The 21,971-nt window shown below is 45.5% G+C and overlaps 1 protein-coding gene across 1 annotated transcript; it reads left to right on the forward strand.

The window, feature by feature from the left end:
• Positions 1 to 895: 895 nt before the first annotated feature.
• On the forward strand, positions 896 to 21,298 carry nyap2b (neuronal tyrosine-phosphorylated phosphoinositide-3-kinase adaptor 2b). Its single transcript, XM_039004490.1, has 6 exons — positions 896 to 1,074; positions 9,388 to 9,710; positions 13,506 to 14,585; positions 16,777 to 17,820; positions 18,768 to 18,865; positions 21,083 to 21,298. Exons 1-6 carry the CDS (start codon positions 896 to 898, stop codon positions 21,296 to 21,298), a joined length of 2,940 nt encoding a protein of 979 aa, XP_038860418.1.
• Positions 21,299 to 21,971: the final 673 nt, after the last annotated feature.

Genomic DNA, 21,971 nt, shown 5'->3' on the forward strand with positions numbered 1-21,971 from the left:
AAAAGTGTGCGTTGTCTTCTCTTCTGCTACAGACTCCTGCGGGATGCACTGTGCTGTTGCACACACACATACCGGTACACACACATTCCCTCTCAAACAGCATCTATGCACAGTGTACACTCTGCATCTACGCACACATTGAATCGCACACCCCAATCATTAGATGCTCAATGGTGTGTTTGGATGTGGCTGCAAACAGTGCTGTATTCACCGTCCGTTCTTCTCATTTGAGCGAAAGCAAAGGGATAACAGTCGAGCAGACGTCAGGGAAGAGTCTTTTTTTTCAATGGAGCATCCTCCTTCACGCAGCTCGCCAGTGACGCACAACTGTTTGTGGAGGAATCTTATAAAGAATAATCTGGTGGAGAAGCAGGCAAAAGCACAAGCCAGATTATTTGATCAGGAATCGCAGCAGTTCTACGTGTAAATCCAGCACAAACCACAGGAATGCACATAAATGCATGCAGTAACATAATGCCTGATATTCTGTATGCACAGCACATGACGTTGAAGGACTTCTCAGTACTGTATGTTGCTTCATCCTAAGCCTAAGGCTACTGTCATTCGGTTTTGTGTCATTTATTTTCCTTCTTTCATCCGTAAGTTCTTGATCCATTGAAGCCATTTATCAGAGCGACTAGATTGTGGGGCCCCTTCAGAGTTGTGCGTTTGTACTATACGTTTCCCATGCTCCGGGGGGGGAACATGATGAAACTTGTGGTCGTAGCCATGACGCAACTGTTACCACTAATACTAACAACCCTTTATAAGCAAAAAAACCCCGCCCATACACAGCCACCAGCCACCGTAAACGTCACTGAGCCACTATGCCATATTTGTCATTAACACTACGCTATGTTCCTCTCGCAGAAGGCTGCCGGATCGCTTGTGAAGAATGATGAGCTCCAAAGAGGAAGAAACTCTGAGATTTCTCCAGTATGTTGAAGATAGCGGACTAAGAGCCTACAGCGGGCTGGTCTCTCAGAACCTGGATCACGCCAGGAATGAGAGGAACAGGATTTACCTCCAGGAGAAAAACGACAAGAAGAGAAAACAGGAAGAAGCCATAAAGAGGTAGGAAGCTTAAAATGTGTTCGTACACCTACAGCACACTCCTTCCAAAACCTGGGCCGCAGACCTTTGAGAAATAATACACATGCACAGGCACGTCATGCTTGTCTATAGATGTGAGATGTCACACCATACTAGTGTGAGGACTTAACATTACATGTAACAAAGCATCAAAGACAATCATGCATCTTATAATACACCTCAAAACACACACACACACACGCACACACACACCGCATGCTTGTCCAGTTATATATAGATTCACTTCTACATGACATGCTTGTAAAGTCACAGGCTTAAGTTGTTGCACTGTGCTGCCGATGTCACGGACCTCTTACAATTACAGCTAACCCAAGCCTCCAAGACAATGAAACCGGCCCAAACAAGCCCTTATGGCACCTTGTCCAATCTTTCAAGGCCTTCGGAATTCCATTTCCTTAAGCTGGGTGTACACTATGTGATTTTGGCCCCGAAGTTTTTGAGATCGGAGACAAAATCCCCATGTCGTTGCCTAATCGGGGCGAGCGGCCGCCGCTGACACTCGTTTAATGCGAACGAGTCAGAGACACAATCTGAGGGCTTTGACCCGTCTTTGAGCAGTCTCAGACGTCCCAATATTTGGAAACATGTTCGAATTTATCGGCACAAAATCCGCAATGCTCTTGTAGTGTGAGACGTGCAACGACAAGATTTGAGAACTGCGATCTGCAGTAGCCAGTGCGATGATGACGTTGTTTCGCATCACCCAGAATGTGTACACTCGAGCAGGGGAAATGACTCTGACAAGCTCTTAACCACACAATGTTATTAAATTCAAAATGTATTGGCTAGATATTTCAACGCTGTATCGCAAGCGTGAATGTCTGACTGAAACCGTTTATGAGGCTGCTTTGAGCCATAGCTCGTTCTAGCTATCTAAACACATCCTTGTTTTACTGAGACAGCGTGGTATCGAGAGTCCTCACCACAAAGGGAAGAATCTTATAGTGTGTGACCCACGTCTGCGCCACATCGTTTAGTGTGCACGGTGCACACCACTACGTCGGCAATACAAAAACACAACAGGGAAGACGGTCGCTTAATGTGAGAGGCTCAGCGATGTTAGGATTGTAAAAGTTCCGCCCGGCGCTGTGGTGTGCCATTCTGATTTGGAGCAATGGCTTGTCCTGCGTTGGTCAACACTGTTGAGTTTCCATACACAACAGAGAGGAAAGGATGTGTGTACTGTATGTGGTTCCTGAGTGGGTGGGTGTGTGTGTGTGTGTGTGTGTGTGTGTGTGTGTGTGTGTGTGTGTGTGTGTGTGTGTGTGTGTGTGTGTGTGTGTGTGTGTGTGTGTGTGTGTGTGTGTGTGTGTGTGTGTGTGTGTGTGTATGAGTTTTGAGTGTGTAACATGGCCTCAGTCCCTTCTTTTAAGAGCTCACAGTGTGTGTGTGTCCCTTAAGCCATTGCATATTGCTATACTTTGGGGTGCCAGTGTGTCGGTGCGGGCCTCTCTACGGAGTAGAGTTAATTTATCATTTACTGACTTATTTGGGACTTGTCCTTGGCTAGAGGTCGTCCCTGCCTGCTCCACTTGATGGAGAGTAGTTTTAAGGTAGCCTGGTCTCAGATCTGTTTGTGCCGTACAGCCAACCCTTATGGTCATTGTTTGGCATGGCAACAACAATAGGACTTGGCAAGACAGATCAAACAGATCTGGGACCAGGCTAGATTTAGGGAGATTGTGATCATAAAATGGATGGATGAGCCCACGTTCACTATTGGACATAAATGCACAAGTGTGTGATTGGTTTAAGGTTGTTTTTAACGTAGGGCCCAAGATTGGGCCAAAACTCAAAACCAGTCATATATAATGTACATAATATTATTTACTAACTGAGAGTTTGTAATTTCAGTCGTCCGATACAGTGGTTACAAACACTCCTACAAAGCACTGGAATTTGCATTGGAATAGTCAGTAGTGTCTTGCAAATGTTTGCGTCCTCTTTCACCCTCTGTCCAGGTGAAAGTGAGGCAGAGGAGACTGGTTGTCCTTACTTGGGGCTATGTTAGCGGCACCACGTGGCCTCCGGAAGCTGAGCGAATAGGAAGTGGCTGCACGACATGGGCAGCACGTGGAGACGGCGTGCTTTGGTTGTGTGTGAACAAGTAGGCGGTTCGCCCATAAAAGATGACAGCAGGTGGATAGAGAGGCGTCTGGTTGTGTGTGCTTTCCAATGCTACATGTTAACAGTGGTAGCAGAGTTCCTCGACAGATTCTCATTCTACAAGTGTTTGCAACCATTTTCTAGGTCTAGGAAATGTGTTGCAATTCTGAACAGTCATCACTATTTAAGCCTTGTATGGCATTGATTGCTTTCACCTGTTAAGCTCTGCAAATGTTGTAGAGAGTGTCGAGTATGTGCAGTATATGTGCAGCTTTGGCCATTTAGTGTCTTCTTCTGATAGTAAATCTGACATCAACTACAGTTGACTCCTAATATTATAGTAGGTGCCAGCAGTGTAACTTTTTTCCATTCATTAACTGTATATGTTCTCTGCACTTGCAATGTTTCTATGCACAACGCCGTTTACATGAGTAGCGTTTATGAGCAAGTTCTATTTGAGAAACCAATAGTGCGTGTTTTAAAGCACAAAGTCCTAGGTCCTCCAGTCGTATGATGAAACCTTCTGTGGAGTGCACAAGAAACTCATAGAACTTTTCACTTAAACACATTGCAGCAAAAGTTACCTGGCACGCCGACAGCGAGTCTGAAGTCATCCTAACTTTGTACCCATTCCAAGGGAGGTGCTGCCTTGAGGAAAGTGCTATCTAGTGTCCTGATATCTCTCTATCTGTCTCTCAGCTGTTGTCAATGTAAAATATTAATACACAGTAGCTAGAGGAAGAGTATAAAAAAATTGCTGGATTTTTGACAAGGCCTATAAGTAGGTCAATGAGACGACCCATTTTTACAGTAACTGATGGAGGGAGAGAGAGAAGCAAAAATAATGAGAGATCGAGAGGGGGAGAAAGAGAGAGATACGAGAGAGAATGGGAGAGAGAGAACGAGGGAGAATGGGAGAGAGAGCGAGAGCGAGAGAGAGAGACAGAGGAGAGGGAGGGGGAGAGAAAAGAAACCTGTTAGAAAGAGATTAAGTGTGGAGAGCTCGCTAGCAGGAGATGTGTTCTGCCTGGTGACAGCTGGAACAGCCGCAGGCCAATCAGATCACCAAGTTGGTTTGAGTGAGGAGGGTCTTCCTGCCTACAATGCCATCTCACTTGTGTTTCCATTGTATCTGAAGGAATAGTTATTCACACACACACAGGGATATACACACACAGGGTTGTTGTCGGGCAGTTCTGGTTCTATGTCTACTTGTGTCTCTATGTGACTTGGAATGTGCAATATGTCACCAACAAACAAAATAATTGGGTTTATGTGTGAGATTCATTGTAAGGGAAAAAAAGTCTGTCCATAACACTCAGTGTGTGTTGTCACACACGCACACACGTGCGCATGCACGCACACACACACACACACACACACAGATTGATATGCACGGCAAACCTCACACACAAACTTAGTTCTGTTATTTTATTGGTGTCTTATCGTGCATTCAATGTCACATAGACTCAAGTAGCCTACTAACACAGAGCCAGAACTGCCCGACGACAACCCTTCATCCAACTGTTCCATGTCCACCTGTGGTCCAAGTTCCAGCCAATCACTGGGCAAGGCAAAGATCCTATAAATAACACACACATACACTCCACCAGTTACACACCTGGTACATACACAGTTCTGTATGTGTTTATGTTCATGACTGCTTTCCTGCAGACGCCTGTGTGTGAGCGAGCAGAGCTTAATTATTATTACGTATGATTATGATTACATTATTATTGTCATTTCTGCAGAGTATATGAATTAAGTACCACCATGTTATAGTGAAGCCATATTTCCACATTGCGTGGATAACGTTTTTCTAATTCTAATGAAGTAACAAATGATTATGAAAAAGGATAATGTGACGACATTATTATAATAATTTCTGCAGCGTTTATGAGTTCAAAGCAAAAGCTACAACTCGTTACTTGATTTACTACACTGAAAACAATGAAGGTTCTTAAAGGTTTCTTCCTCAGCTGGTAAGGTTCCTTGGGGAACTCTTGGCCGAGAAAGAACCTTTGAGTTAAGTGGAGGGTTCTTGATGGGACATCTACAGTTCTTCGGAATTCTTAAAGGTTCTTGAAACAGATGGAAGCCTGCAGATGTGTCCCTTTCATAGCATACAGCAAATTGGCCAGTGTTAACTTTTCTGTGTGACATTTTTTTGTGTTGATTCAGGAGTTAAATTAACACCGTAAAGAGTTAAATTAACACTCAGTGGTGTAAAATAACCCCAGTGTTGGTGACGATAACCAAAGTTGAACCAAAACCATGCCCATCGTTATCATATTTCCCAGCATGCTCTACTGCAGGTGTATTTTAAGAATTGTTTGTTTCAATATCTATGTTTTTGCATGTACACGATTGATTAATTAATCGTATTCTACTCAAATATAAATAACATACATTTTTGTAAACTAATTCAATCTGTTACTATGGACTGAGGCTATTGCACCCATTACTGAAATGATTGTTCCACTTTATATCATCTCATATCTTAGTCTTCCTAACCCTGGCAGTCATTCTGAAAGCAAATGCTGGCTATCCCCGCTCTTCCTGGATTCCAATAGGAATTACACATCACTTTGCAAGACAGCGTAATGTGACTTTCAGGCCTGATGTGGCCTGTAAACCATGAGTTTCAGGCCACTGTATTAGGGTAAAACTAGGGTCTCAAAATAAGCCTTATGAATTATGCTGTGTTAAAAAATAAATGTTTAATGATAACACATTCACTTAGGATTTCACATGGTGAAGGCCACAGGACTGAAAATGTATGAACGCAACAACCATGTCTCTGTCACTAGCAAACACAGTCATTGGTGGTACTGGTAACTCAAAAATGTACTTGAAAGGCACCCTGAGAAATATGCAAATTCATCTCAACAATAAGGTGTTAAGTGTGTGTGGTTCTTCAAAGGACCATCCCATTTAAGGTTCTTCAGAGAGCCTAAAATGGTTCCCTTTTGGCAGGGCTGCCCAACCCTCTTCCAGAAGATCTACCGTCCTGTGGGTTTTCAGTCCAACCCTAATTGAACACACCTGATTCTACTTATTAGCTGCTCAACAAGACCTTAACTAGCTGAATCAGATATGATAAATGAGGGTTGGACTGAAAACCTACAGGACAGTAGATCTCCAGGAAGAGGGTTGGGCAGCCCTGCCTTATGGCATCGCCCTGAAGAACCTTATTTGGTTTCAACTTGAACCTTTATTTTTAACAGTGTACATGGGGGAAAAAAATAACTCCTGCCATTCAGATACCATGGTTAGTGTGTTTATGGTCAAAAAAGAATAGGGAAGTACTAAAGAGAGTGTTTGAAACAGGCACTGTCTTCTAGGCTACATAACATCAGCTGGTGCCAAGCTCCTCTGGGCACAAGGCATGACCAGGAATACACACTGAGAGCTGTGTGATTTTTTTCCCTCCCTGGTCTTGAAAATGCCGGCTCAATGCTACCTCCATCATGTGCGTGACTGGCACGGTCCACCGCAGTGATTCATAACCTGAGGTCCTGGAACCCTCAGGTGGTGTGTGATAGGTTTGATAGTTGGAGGAGGAGAGTAGGTGTCATATAGCTGTACACAAGGGAGGTCTACAGGTTCAAGGAAAGAGTCCCCCATTTTGAATGCTACATCTCTGAGCGATGTTCTATCGATTCCTGGGGTCATTTCATGTCTTCGTGTGTATCTGAGCTATTGCGGTTCAAGCATGCAGAAATTCGCAATGACATAGCATTGCGAATTTCATGTCTCCTATTTGTCTGCCTCTTCAGTCCAGGGTGCATTGCATGGTGCCATTGCAAGGCCGTTGCGAATGTCAGACTCTGCGAGGCACACCGATCTGTAGATTGAACATGGTGAGATTGTAGACTCCTACATTTATAGTGCTGTTTGTTTAGGCGATTTTACAGCTAACTAGCTACTTCACAAGCTGATATTGACTTTGGTATTGTTGTGTGTAGCTACATTTGCTAGCTAGCTACCTAGCTTGCTAGCCTGCCAGCCCATTGAGAGAGCATTGCGCGTGTTGTAGTCGACTTGATCTGCAACAGTTTTCCACAACGATTTTCAGATGTTGCATACAATCTTAGTATTTCAATAAAATTAAACATTTGTTCACAAAAAAATATTTTTCTCACAATATTAGTGTTATTTAACACTGTGAATTTTAGGAATGAATGGTTTTGGGTGGATTTTTCCTTTAATAACTACAGATGGAAGTTTAGGACTTGGGAGTTGTAGTCTCTCATGTGTTCGTTTGTTGTGCGGAGCTGGACAGCAGCAGGCTTTGTGTCTGGTTTCCGTGGGTACCCTGTTGCTAGGCAAAGTTAAGCCCCTGACCAATGAACCCAGCCCTGCAAGCTCCTGCTGCTCAGCAGCTGGCTTGGAGTCAGTGGGAGTCAGCAAAGTCACACACACATAAAACGCAAACATCCACCCACCCCCGCCCATGCATGTATTCAAGCATTTGTACGCACACAATGCCATGTCACAATAATCTTCCAACTTTGTATTTTGACTGACGCATTGACTTAATGTATGGATAAACTCTTGGACTTAATTTCCACTATGTGGGCTAAACCACCAAAAGATACCAAAAACAGAAAAGGTTTTAGGTTGGTTTTCCTATAACTAACTGATTCAGTACAGATGATCGATTCCCCTCAATGACAATAACTGGCCAAAAACGGTTTAAAATACTAATATATCAACATCACTGTTTCTGTCCAATTGGTCTTGATGGGACATTCATTCTATATTGTCCAAAACAATTTGGAAAGTTGGTCATTCCAATTTTCGAACATTTTCAAAGAGGCACTCTGCAACTGGAGTACTGTCTCCACCAGGGTTGCATTACATGCGGTTCAACTCTCATCCACGGACATTGTGAAAACTCTGCATTGGTGCAACGAGGTGTTTGAGTTGTAGTTGAGCACCAACAGAGAAAGATGCATGAGTAGGGAGGTAGTACGTATTCAACACAGCGGATGATGCACAGCAGTTTGAATGGCCACCGTATGAGTGGGTGTGTGCATGTGCAAAAAAAGTTCTCTAGTTTTGTGGTTGGAGAGAGAATAATTGTTAGGCTATTTGTTTTTGTTGTGTTCAATTGACTTACAGGTATTTACTCTGATTTTTAAAAAATGAATTCAAGGTGTTGACCATATACTGTACCACAATCAATACATTTTCGTATCTGACAATATCTGATGATATAGGGCTATAATAATTAAGACCAAAAACAATATTCAGACCCCCAACTAGACTACTTCCTATTTTTGTCCGCCTCATCATCTCCAAACTTTATTTAAACTTTCGCCGTGATATATTCTGTTTGCTGGTGACCTTCTAAATAAATAAAAATAGTACTAGAAATGAAGCTAAAGTCCCCACCATCTGGCAGTAAGAGAGTCAGAAATCAACTCTACAGTCCTGTGACTGTTAAAGCCCCATCCTGCCACATGAACCACTCCATTCAGGCTAATCATCCATGTTTTTAAAGAGGGATCGATGTTGGCTGGAGTGGGGAGACTTCCATCGTGTCATTGTGTCTCTGCGGCTGGGAGCGCCGAGCTAACCATGCCCAGGGTTAAACACAAATCAATGGCTACCCACAGAGAGATTCTCTCGGCTGAGTGGCACTAATGTGGCTCTCATTGTTGACGCTCGCATCATTTGAGCACTCACACAGAGAGTAGGGCAAGCGGAAACACACACACGTGCACAAACAAACATCGAAGTAGACCTCTGTGTGCTATTTGTGGTTCTAGTTCTTGTGAAAGGGCAGACCTCCAGAGGTGAGGGAAGGACTGATGTATCGGTGATGTTTTCAGTTTTCTAATTATCTTTATAGATTCATCTTTGTCACAGTAACTTACTACAACTGTTTGAATGAAAGATTGATCGATTTATTGTTTATCATTTCTGGATCAATCATTTTGGATTTGAAAGCAATACATTTCGTCTTTATAGTGCTCAGTGTGGTTTCATTTGCTTGTTTTTCCATCCATAATAAATTGTTTCTATGTCGAATGCGAAGATATTTCTACATACCGTTGTGCGTTATGACACGAGCACCTATACTATCAGATTCCAGATCAGTCGTCATGTATCATAACATAAACCTCTCTCTCTCTCTCTCTCTCTCTCTCTCTCCCTCAGGACGGGCGAAGAGGTGGTGACTGAGGGGAAGCTCCTGCGCATGGGCTCCATGACAATGCCACCCCCCCCGGAGCGCATGCCCGTGCCCCCCTATCTTGCTTGCGGGCCGGGCTTCGCTGTGCGCTCCCAGTCCCTACACTCGGTGGGTGGGGGCAGTAATGGCGGTGGGGAGGAGGAAGTGGGCAGCCCCACGTCCCGCAAGCAGCCCCCACCCAAACCCAGGAGGGACCCGGCTACCAAGTTGAGCATTTCCTCTGAGACAGTGGACCACAGCCCCACCTTGGTCTGTAGGGGCTGCAGGGCCAATCCGGACAGTTGTGATGGTAAGTATGGAATGGCACGGCTAGCTAAGCAAACTACCTAGCTATAGCCTGTAATTCAACGTAGCTAAGGCAACATGGGCTTAGTACACAACTATGAAAAAATACTACCCAACGCGCAACTACACAAACACACAAGACCTGAGAAACACTCTGAGAAACACTACAATACGCACTAAGTGGTTTATGTGTGACAGCACTGTACTGCATTCCTGTCTGACTTTGCGTAACAACAACACAATTTGGCCCACACTCCGTAAACAAATGACCGTCCGCTGCAGTGGGATTGAATGAGCCCTTTACAAGCCAGAGTGCAGTGAGTGTACATGAGGTTGAGTGTAGCAACGCGGATGAACATTGGCTTCCGGTGAGTGAGGCTCTGCTTGGCCATTCAATCTCACTGCTCCTGATGGTCGTGAATGGGGTTTACGTAGGCCCAGTCGGACAATTTGTCCCACTATTGTTGGATGGCGGATGTGCGTGCAGGCTTTCTTTTCATCATACTTTTTCCTTCCCTCATGGACATGTTGCAGTGTTAGATCCCCCCCCCCCCCCCCCCCGCTTGTGGTTTCACCACAGGAGGCTGCTGAGGGGTGAACGACTCCTAATAATGTCCGAAACGGAAACCATGTGTTTGATATATTTGATACCATTCAACCTATTCCGCTCCAGTCGTTAAGACGAGCACGTTCTCCCCAACTAAGGTGCCACCAACCTCCTGTGGATTTCACAGCAACACAACCTGACTCTACTAACTCATTCAGGCTTGAGGAGGTTGGAAGGGTGCGTGCAAAGTGACCGGTCTCATTTTTGATGCGCTGTCGAAAGCTAACCGTTTGGAAAATGCCTCCCCACAGCATGTGCAACCTACAGTGTCTGTGTTCTACAGTGTCTATGCAACCTACAGTGTCTGTGTTCTACAGTGTCTGTGCAACCTACAGTGTCTGTGTTCTACAGTGTCTATGCAACCTGCAGTGTCTGTGTTCTACAGTGTCTGTGCAACCTACAGTGTCTGTGTTCTACAGTGTCTGTGTTCTACAGTGTCTGTGTTCTACTGTGTCTGTGCAACCTACAGTGTCTGTGTTCTACAGTGTCTGTGCAACCTACAGTGTCTGTGTTCTACAGTGTCTGTGCAACCTACAGTGTCTGTGTTCTACAGTGTCTATGCAACCTACAGTGTCTGTGTTCTACAGTGTCTATGCAACCTACAGTGTCTGTGTTCTACAGTGTCTATGCAACCTACAGTGTCTGTGTTCTACAGTGTCTATGCAACCTACAGTGTCTGTGTTCTACAGTGTCTGTGCAACCTACAGTGTCTGCGTTCTACAGTGTCTGTGTTCTACAGTGTCTGTGTTCTACTGTGTCTGCTCATCCGTTTTCTCCTTAAAGCCCACAAAGATCCAGTTTACATTTTGCAAGAGAATGTGCTCCGAGAATGGGTCACATCCGGAGAGATCTGAATTTGATGTCCTGGTGTGACTCGTTAAGCCTATATCCACTTTCAATCAATCAAGTTTATTCAAGTTTATTTTATATAGCCCTTCGTACATCAGCTAATATCTCGAAGTGCTGTACAGAAACCCAGCCTAAAACCCCAAACAGCAAGCAATGCAGGTGTAGAAGCACGGTGGCTAGGAAAAACTCCCTAGAAAGGCCAAAACCTAGGAAGAAACCTAGAGAGGAACCAGGCTATGAGGGGTGGCCAGTCCTCTTCTGGCTGTGCCGGGTGGAGATTATAACAGAACATGGCCAACATCATCCACATGATCCACATCATCCACACTTTGTGATCGGCTCTAGCATGAATCCTCACCAGGTAGACAAAAGTGATCCGCTCTGTGTCTGTTGTGAGGAAAAAGTGTCAGAGGTCACTGTAAGTCGTTGTTGCATGCAATCGGCAATTCCCCTGAATTTTATAATAACAGCAGATCTCAGAGGAAAACAGATTAATGAAACGAATGACGGAAGCGGGACACATTGGGGAAAAAGATGGTTACTGTAATAGAAAATGTAAGTAGAGACAAGGTAATGAATGGATCGACATTCAACCATCTCTAATCAGATATGATTTGTTTTAACTTTATTCACTATAAAATCAGTAGTGTGGCCTTGTGGATACTGGGATGTAAACCAATAGAGCATAAGAGCCATAAATTCAATCACTGTTCCGCTGTAGACCTATATCAAATAGCATGAAAACAAAACAAAGAAACAAAGAACACCTGCTAAGCAAGGAAACAACAAGTGAAGAAATGAACAGGCTATTATAGTCTTAAAGGGGCTATGAGAGACTTAAAGGTGAATATACGGCCGCATTTGACTGCGTTGCAGTTTGACGTGTGTGCCAATGTGATGGTTGGTTAGGGAGTTGCCCTGGCTGTCTCAGATTGGAGGGGATCACTGTGTGCGCACAGATCTTCCTCTGCACCACGGCAACCATCCCACAGAAACAAGACCCCCCGTAGCCCGGCCAATCAGAACAGAGGCAGGCAGCGAGGGCCAATGAAGCGGCGGCAACGGTTGAGCTCTAAGGCGTCCCGGGCCAATCGCCGTCGGAGTGTGGGGGTGTCCATCACAGAAAGAAGGGTTGTTGCGTGAGCCGGAGCAGGCTCTGCGCCCGAGCAGGGGGGAGGGGCCAGTCGGAAGCAGAATTCATTCAGGAGGAGCGATTGACCTAGATTCCTTTTCCCCTAGGAGGAGAGGGGGTGTGGGTAAACACATCCGCTACGGGGGAGGGGGCGAGAGAGCGGGGGAAGGGAGGAGGGGGAGGATGAACTCATCATCTGTGCGTGAAACAGATCTCAAGATCCACCATGCAACCCAGTTAGCATAATGATAGTAATAACAGGCCACGCATCCGAGTGCGGAGACACAAGTTACACTGACACATGGCCACATCAACAATTGAAAAACACACACACGCGCACGCACGCGCACACACACACACACACACACACACACACACACTGAACCACAGCTGACTGTGCTCAAATGAGGGGTTGGGTGAAGTGCGGAAGAGACATTTCAGTTGAATGCATTCAGTTGTTCAACTGACAAAAAAAAAATATATATATATATCCTATTATCATCTCATTATCTGGTTGAGAAAGTGGTGCTCGGATCTTAAGCCCTGTTGAATTTACAACCTGTTGAATTTACAACCTGTGTTTTTATGTGCACTTGTTGGAGGAAAACAACACATTTGCCCTTTGCCTGTGTGTGTAGTAGGGAGAGATTTAAGTTCAGAGACTATGAATGTGAATATGTTGAGGTTGGGTTGAGGTTATGGATGTACTCTATATGAAAGATTTCAAAGGGATGAATGGTGTGTGTGTGGGTGTGTGTGTGTGTGTGTGTGTCGTGATGGCGGTGGTGAGTCATAGAGAGGAGCGTGCGCCTGGACCATCTGGCGTCTGAATTATTAAAGGTGTAAAATCTGCAGTTTGAAGGAGACATGTTCCAGCTCTTATCTTCCATCTGACCAATGGGAAAAAGGGACACACTAATACACTACACTATTTGACCTAGAAATACACTCTCTCTCTGCGCTACAATATACTGTAACCAGAACATATCTAGCCTAAAGGAACACCTGTCTCTATATGGCTGTGATATACAAGACCCAAATGGATTCACTGCAATGCTACGTCATACCAACCGGAAAAAACACACACAGTTTGACTCAGATACACTTAACTACTACACTACCGACCTAAAAACAAAGACATGTAAAACGTAATAATACAGTGAAGCTTTACTGTGATGTGGCTAACACGTTTTGTTTCTCTGCTCCTTCAGCGCCACAAGGCTGCGGCGAAGACTGCAAGAGGGTCCCTCCCCCCAAACCCAGGAGGAATCCCAACACCCAGCTGAGCACCTCCTTCGATGAGTCCTACATCAGGAAGCACGGAGGCTGCAAGGGTCACTCCCCCTCTGCGGAGCGCGAGCGCAACCCCTCGCCGCCGAGCGACGAGAGCCCCAGCCACCACTCCGACTCGGATGAGCCCGTCTACATCGAGATGGGCGCCAGTGTTGGGGGCGGGGGGCAAACAGAGGCGCCCAAGAGTGAGGACGAGGAGCCGGACGAGTCGGTGTATGAGGAGATGAAGTACCCCCTCCTGGATGACATGGACTACCGCTGGGACCCCCCGGGATGCCGCTCCGCCTGCCCCACCCCGGCACCACTGGACCCTGAGCCCCTCAGCCGCTGCTCCACTCCGCGCAACATCCCCCTCTGCGACATTCCCGCGCCCTTCCCCAACCTGCTAACCCACCGGCCGCCTCTCCTGGTGTTCCCCCCTTCGCCAGCCCAGTGCTCGCCAAACTCAGACGAGTCCCCGCTCACCCCTCTGGATGCACTGACCAAACTGCCCATGATGGACAACCCCGGTGCCTACAGCAAGTCACCCACCTCCTCTTCCGAGCCCCCCTTGGCGCACCTACGCCGGGAGCTGACCGCCACGCCCACCCTGACCGTGTCGGGTCGCTCATCGGCCCCGCCCCTGCCCTGCACCCTCTACAAGTCCTCGGCCTCCTCGGCGCACGGCTATCAGCGCAGCCACTCAGCCTGCCCCTCGCCCGTCAGCATGGGCCGCTGCCTAACTCCCCTCAGCCTGATGCGTGCGCCACCCTTCGACGCCCCCATTCCCTTCCCAGGCGGGCTGCCGCGCAGCGCCTCTGCCACGCCCCATGGAAAGGGCTCGCCGCCCCAGGATTGCGTTGCTGGGGGCAGGCTGCATGGGTCGATGCAGAACGTGTCGACGGGGCGCTCACGCACACCGACCAGCCCCCTGGACGAGCTGACCAACCTGTTCACCGCCGGTAGGAACATGATGAAGAAGAACACCAGCGGAAGGAAGTCCAAGGAGCCCGGGGAGAGTGAGTGTCAATCATTCAGTCAGTCAATCAACGCATCATCTATTTGTCAATCTAGTTACAGAATCAGTCAGTATCAACATAGAGGTAGAGTAACAAAATAGCTCCTCCACAGGTATCCACTATCCAGTCTGATCCAAACGGACTGCCATGCCATAACCCACACAGTGTAACCTTGACACGTTTGTTGACACATTGATGCACAGACTACAGCAATGGTTCGAGTTTTTTTCTGTGAAATGATTTATTAGTGTTCTCATCAGTGTCGCGTTAATATAAACCCCTTTTCATCTGGTAAAACAAACTTCCAATCCCGCTAAATTAGGAGATGCTGCTGCTGATGTTTGCGGTGGGTGTTTGTGGCTCTTTGCAAGCATTTCCTCCGTGAGCCCGTTTAATCTATGCCCACCAAACATAGATTGATACAGATCATATGATTTAATCTGGCCCGGATTAGGGAGTAAAGCGGTCGGCCTGCCTCGCAAACCCTGCAGTGGGCATTAAGCCACCGCACAGCATTACTCTTAAATATGTAAACATGTTTAAACACAGGAGGCCAATGCAGTGCAGTACGGTGCCAAAATTGCACAAATGGTGAACCCAGATAGTTACCCAACTCCGGAGATGAATACATTTTTATAAAACTTCAGAACCGGTTTTCCGTATTCATGCTTCGTCGACCATCCTGTAATCTTTATATTCAATCATGGATATATTTATTGAATTTCTATGCATAATTCCGCCATTGATTTCCTCCTAATTGACGACCCCTGTTGACACATGCCCTGAAATTTAAATGGGCCTAATGCAAAGGAATAAAATATGAATTTGTGTTTGAAACCACATAGGCTATGCATTGCATATGCACACAATACTGTATAACAAATTGTAAAAGAGTAAATCGTATGCAGGTATTCAGGACTTAATTATGGTCACAAGAGCAGTGAAGTGCGTTATTGGGTTTTTACCAGATTGGCTGATGATTTGGAGAGAGATCTAACACAGCAACTAACTCCATGGGGGAATTCCCACTGGTTGAGTGCATTTGAACCCATCTAGGGCTATACATAAAAAATGACTGGGCACGTGTCAATCTGTTCTTAACTCCGAGAGCTTCATAGCAACCACCAACTCCAACCCAGTCATAGCAACAGAAGAAGGAGCCGCTCTTATTTGCAGCATCCCTCCCTGTGGGGAAGTGGGCCAATCGCAGCGCAGGTCACTCCAGCTTCCAACTGATCATGTGCAGCAGCAGCAGGCTTCCTAAGAGACAACCAAGACATTTACACCTGATCAGAGAGTTCTATTCCTATCTTGGCCCAATCAGCTCGTAAAGATTGAACCAATCAGGGAAACAGCTTCACAGTCACCAATCAGGAGAGAGAAAGAAGACCCAATCTATGACAGTTGCTGACTTCCTGGAATTGTAACACCACAATCTTCCCTGAATGTAGGACATCTTGTTTGGTGGTTCTGGCAAATGTTTGCATCTAGCCTTTTATGCAAATTCTGTGTATTTCTTAGCATTAATTGGCTTGTGGGATCATTTGTTGGCTCTGTCCTCTTCATGCATATGCAGTAATGTCTTATTGATGCACAGTTCTGTGTTGTCCTTTAGCCTAACAGAGAGAGAGAGAGACGAGCAGAGAGAGATAGAACATTACAATTGTCATATATACCTACTGCAATGTTTTAGAAATATTTCTCCAAATATGACAGATTAAAACAGCAAATAAATGTGTTTAAATAAGAATGCATTGAAAGCGGTTACTGAGCCTTTACCTACCCATTGATAATAGTGTCTATGCAATTCACATCCTGGATGTCTTCACGACATCTGTCAAGTGAAACAACAGCATTTCCCAGTAATTCAGGCAAGGACCTCGTCTCATCCCAGTGGTTCATAGCACCCACAGTGCATGGGTGAAACCAAGTGGCCGTATAGCGTTAGTGCAGTGCTTTAATAAAATTGTTTATTTTTAGATAGGTTATGTTTACTAGATATTTTGTGTTGAAGTAACAGAATATACTACTAACTAATTGCCAAGGACATGCAGGAACTTGGTATTTTAAGGTATTTGACTGTGTTTCTCCTAGGAAATAACAGTAGATACCACTAGGCCTAACTAACAACAAGGGACTTAAAGAAACGTGCTATTTTATGGTGTCTGACTGTGTTTCTCCTCTATTACAGCCGAGTCCAAGAGTAAGCCTAACAGCGAGTCCAAACGTGACGGCAAGGAGCGGCACAGTCACAGCAAGGAGTCCAAACGGGAGAGCAAGGAGTCCAAACGGGAGAGTAAGGAACGTAGCAAAGAGTCTTCTTCTCACAGACGCGACACCAAGGACAGGGGCTGTAGCAGTGTTGAACCCCTGCCTATGAAACGGGACAGCAGAGACCGGGGTTGTAATAGTGTGGAGCCCTTGCCTATGACAAGAGACAGTAAAGATAGGGGTTGCACTAGTATTGAGCCCCCGCCTGTCAGACGGGACAGCAAAGACAGGGGCTGCAATAACATAGAATTGATGCCTAGACGCAATAGCAAAGACAGAAGTGTCCACAGCATGGAGCCTTTACTACGGCAGGATAGTAAAGACTCTCCCCGGAATGGTGTGGAGTCCAGACATGACAGCAAAGAAAGGCTCAGCCACCAGAACCCACCGGAACTTCTACCCAGGCAAGATAGCAAAGACCGAACCAGGAACGAAATGGATTCGAGACATGACAGCAAAGAACGAATTGATCAGCCACCAGAGCTCCTACCCAGACAAAATTGCAAAGATTCACCCAGAAATGGCCTTGAGTGCAGACGTAATAGCAAAGACCGAGACAGGGCGAGCTATGGCCTGGAGTCTAGACAAGAGGGCAAAGAACGAAGTTACAATGGAATGGAGCTCTTACCCCGACAGGACATCAAAGAGTCAGCCAGACATGGCCTTGAAGCCAGGCGTGACAGCAAGGACAGAAGCTGCAATGGCGCAGAACTGCCCCCCCGGCGCGATAGCTATGGCAAGAGTGCCAATGGGGTAGATCCTAGGCGCGACAAAGACCGGGTGGGTTACAGCTCAGATGTCTTGCCCAGGCGTGATAGCAGAGATAAGGGGACCTACAACTTTGAGCAATCAAAAGCACAAGAGAAGAACGGTCAATCAGGGCAACAATCATCGACGGCCACACCAACTCGGCATGGAAGACCTGCTGGCAGTCCGCCAATGATGTTGGGAACTGGCAATACAGGTGAGGATAGCCTAATTGAAATTGCACATACAGCTCAACACAACCAGACACCAGGAAGTGACTGTGGTAAATGATTTACACGCACTAAACATGTCCTCATCAAGCACAATAATCTGCAAAGTTTAGAGATGCTATACTGTTGATTGCAATAACATGCAAGTAGCTTATCCATAATCAAACAATTTGAACATTCTCTGACTGGGTTACATGGGTAACTAAAATGTACATACAACAAAGGTAGTCAGGTTCTTCAATCAAGTACGAGGGTGGAGCAAAAACCCGCAGACACTCGGGTGACTCGGCCCTCCGTGGAATGAGTTTGACACATGCTGTAAAACAACACATTTCACTGCAGCTATCCGGTGTGTGTGACAATAAAACATATTTTGAGTGCGCTTGTTAGCTAGCTTGCTAGGCTAATTTAGTCAGCACATTGTCCGTCACCTTGATTGTCATTTGAAGACAATTTGAATTAATTATAAGGATATTTCATACTAATCAGTAAAGTTTGAAAATTAAAAGAACAAACACAATTTTACACTTTTCACACGAAATAAGCAACTTACCTAGGCCAACTGTTCTCATCAAGTTGCAGTTTCAAACTCAAGAAAGGTGATTTTTTCTGGTTTTGGCGAGAATACTGAGACCAGGTGCAGGTACCCTTTGAAACACACTGTCTAAATAGCTAGAAGCCTAGGCTACACAACATAAAATGAAATGTGATTCCAAGTGTTATCTTATAGACAAGACATAAAACATGCTGAGAGAACTACAAAGTAGCCTACACTATTTATTCTGGTAATGCGGTGAAGATTGGTAAGGGTTTGAGATTGTGATTAGGCTTACAAGTGTGTATTGCTTCACCATAACTTTTAGTTTTGTTGAATATAAACTATTAAAAGAGTGAGCGAAATGTTTTAATTTAAATGCATTGTCCCTCTTTATAGAACTGAAACCAGCACTTCCGAAGTATGGCCGCTCCTCCTCTGCCCCAGTTACACCCTCTCCCTTGGGGACCCCACAGAGGCAAGCACCAGAGGCACAGGTAATTCGATGAGATATGAGATATGCTGCCAATAAATCTACAATTATCGAGAATTTCATAAACATTTTTCTACGGCTGGCCTTGCTTTCCACCTGGCTACCTCTACACCGGTCAACAGCTCTGCACCCCCCACAGCAACTTGCCCAAGCATCCCCCATTTCTCCTTCACTCAAATCCAGATAGCTGATGTTCTGAAAGAGTTGCAAAATATGGACCCCTACAAATCAGCTGGGCTAGACAATCTGGACCCTCTCTTTCTAAAATGATCCGCCGAAATTGTTGCAACCCCTATTACTAGCCTGTTAAACCTCTCTTTCGTATCGTGTGAGATCCCAAAGATTCGAAAGCTGCCGAAGTCATCCTTCTCTTCTAAGGGGGAGACAGTCTAGACCCAAACTGCTACAGACCTATCCTCCCATGCCTTTCTAAGGTCTTCGAAAGTCAAGTAAATAAACAGATCACCGACCATTTCGAATCCCACCGTACTTTCTCCGCTATGCAATCTGGTTTCCGAGCTGGTCATGGGTGCGCCTCAGCTATGATCAAGGTCCTAAACGATATCATAATTGCCATCGACAAAAGACAACACTGTGCAGCCGTATTCATCGACCTGGCCAAGGCTTTCGACTCTGTCAATCACCGCATTCTTCTCGGCAGACTCAACAGCCTTGGTTTCTCAAATGACTGCCTCGCCTGGTTCACCAACTACTTCTCAGATAGAGTTCAGCGTGTCAAATCGGAGGGCCTGTTGTCCGGACCTCTGTCAGTCTCTATGGGGGTGCCACAGGGTTCAATTCTCGGGCCGACTCTTTTCTCTGTATACATCAATGATGTCGCTCTTGCGGCTGGTGTTTCTCTGATCCACCTCTACGCAGACGACACCATTCTGTATACTTCTGGCCCTTCTTCTGGCCCTTCTTTGTGTTAACTAACCTCCAGACGAGCTTCAATGCCATACAACTCTCCTTCCATGGCCTCCAACTGCTCTTAAATGCAAGTAAAACTAAATGCATGCTCTTCAACAGATCGCTGCCCGCACCTGCCCGCCCGCCTAGTATTACTACTCTGGACGGTACTGACTTAGAATATGTGGACAACTACAAATACCTAGGTGTCTGGTTAGACTGTAAACTCTCCATCTAGACTCATATTAAGCATCTCCAATCCAAAATTAAATCCAGAATCCGGCTTCCTATTTCGCAACAAAGCATCCTTCACTCATGCTGCCAAACATACCCTCGTAAAACTGACTGTCCTACCGATCCTTGACTTCGGTGATGTCATTTACAAAATAGCCTCCAACACTTTACTCAGCAAATTGGATACAGTCTATCACAGTGCCATCCGTTTCGTCACCAAAGCCCCATATACTACCCACCACTGCGACCTGTATGCTCTCGTTGGCTGGCCCTCGCTTCATATTCGTCGCCAAACCCACTGGCTCCAGGTAATCTATAAGTCCTTGCTAGGTAAAGCCCCACCTTATCTCAGCTCACTGGTCACTATAGCAACACCCACCCATAGCATGCGCTCCAGCAGGTATATTTCACTGGTCACCCCCAAAGCCAATTCCTAATTTTGCCGCTTTTCCTTCCAGTTCTCTGCTGCCAATGACGGGATCAAATTGCAAAAATCACTGAAGCTGGAGACTCAAATCTCCCTCACTAACTTCAAGCATCAGCTATCAGAGCAGCTTACAGATCATTTTACCTGTACATAGCCCATCTGTAAATAGCCCACCCAACTACCTCATCCCCATATTGTTATTTATTTATTTATTTTTTGCTCCTTTGCACCCCAGTATCTCTACTTGCACATTCATCTTCTGCACAACTATCACTCCAGTGTATAATTGCTAAATTGTAATTATTTCGCCACTATGGCCTATTTATTGCCTTAGCTCCCTAATCTTACTTCATTTGCACACACTGTATATAGACTTTTCTATTGTGTTATTGACTGTATGTTTGTTTATTCCATTTGTAACTCTGTGTTGTTGTTTGTGTCACACTGCTTTGCTTTATCTTGGCCCGGTCGCAGTTGTAAATGAGAACTTGTTCTCAACTGACTAAAAAAGGTGAAATTAAAAAAATTATAATAAAAAAGATTGTCCCCTACTGCAGACCTGGATCAATATCTATTTGTTTTCTTTCATTCTTGGGAAGTGCTTGATTAACTTTCCCTGGTTGCCTACTGCTCTTCTCCACTTTTCCCCAGGTACCCCAGATGCCGTGGATGTGTGGGGACAGCACCATGCTGGAGCAGATCGAGAGGAAGCGCACCCTATGCATGGAGATCCGCTCCAGGCAGCGGCCCCCAGACAGAAACCACCCGGACAGGAACCTGTGCAAGCAGAAGAACAACGGGGCCAAAAAGATCCACCCGCCCCCGTACCCCACACAGACCACTGTGTTCTGGGACACAGCCATCTGACTATAACCAATGATTAACTATAACCCACTTGGCCCCACGCCCAACCCCCATCTAGACTTTGTGCCTACTGATTGGCCTACTCCGCATCACGGGGGTCAGGGGCAGCCAATAAGAGCAGGGAGGGGATCGCTGATGTCAAAGGACAATGGTGGTTACCATAGCAATATTTCCGCTTGTTCAGGTTGTAATGTTTTCTCATCATCACTGGTGATATTTGATATTTTTCTATTTCAAGTGACTCCATGTAAGATACTTAGTACGAATAAATATTTTCTAAACAAAAAGGGATAAAGCAGCAAAAACTGTGTCGATGTAGAGCAATCCAATGTTTCTTTTACGTTTTTGTTTTGGTATTTCACATTTTAAAGCATAATCTATCACGGATAATTATTTATGCCAAATGCTCAATGAATTCCCAGTACTCAAAGCACTCTTTTGAATGGAGGATATTCTGACTGTCAACACACTGCCACTGTTGTACGTTGACATAGGTTTCTATCAGAGCCATGTATTTCGATCTAAATACATGGCTCCGGTTGCCATTAGCCCTTGGGCCAATGTGTTCTAGTATGTACAATACTTAGTCCGAGAACAGGTCAGGAATCTTGTGCTTCAGTTTGTAAGTTTACAAGCTGTGTAGTCAGTCAGAGCCTTTGACAAGGATGTATTTGTT

The sequence above is a fragment of the Salvelinus namaycush genome, chromosome 11 (genome assembly GCF_016432855.1).
Source record: "Salvelinus namaycush isolate Seneca chromosome 11, SaNama_1.0, whole genome shotgun sequence".
Taxonomy (NCBI): domain Eukaryota; kingdom Metazoa; phylum Chordata; class Actinopteri; order Salmoniformes; family Salmonidae; genus Salvelinus; species Salvelinus namaycush.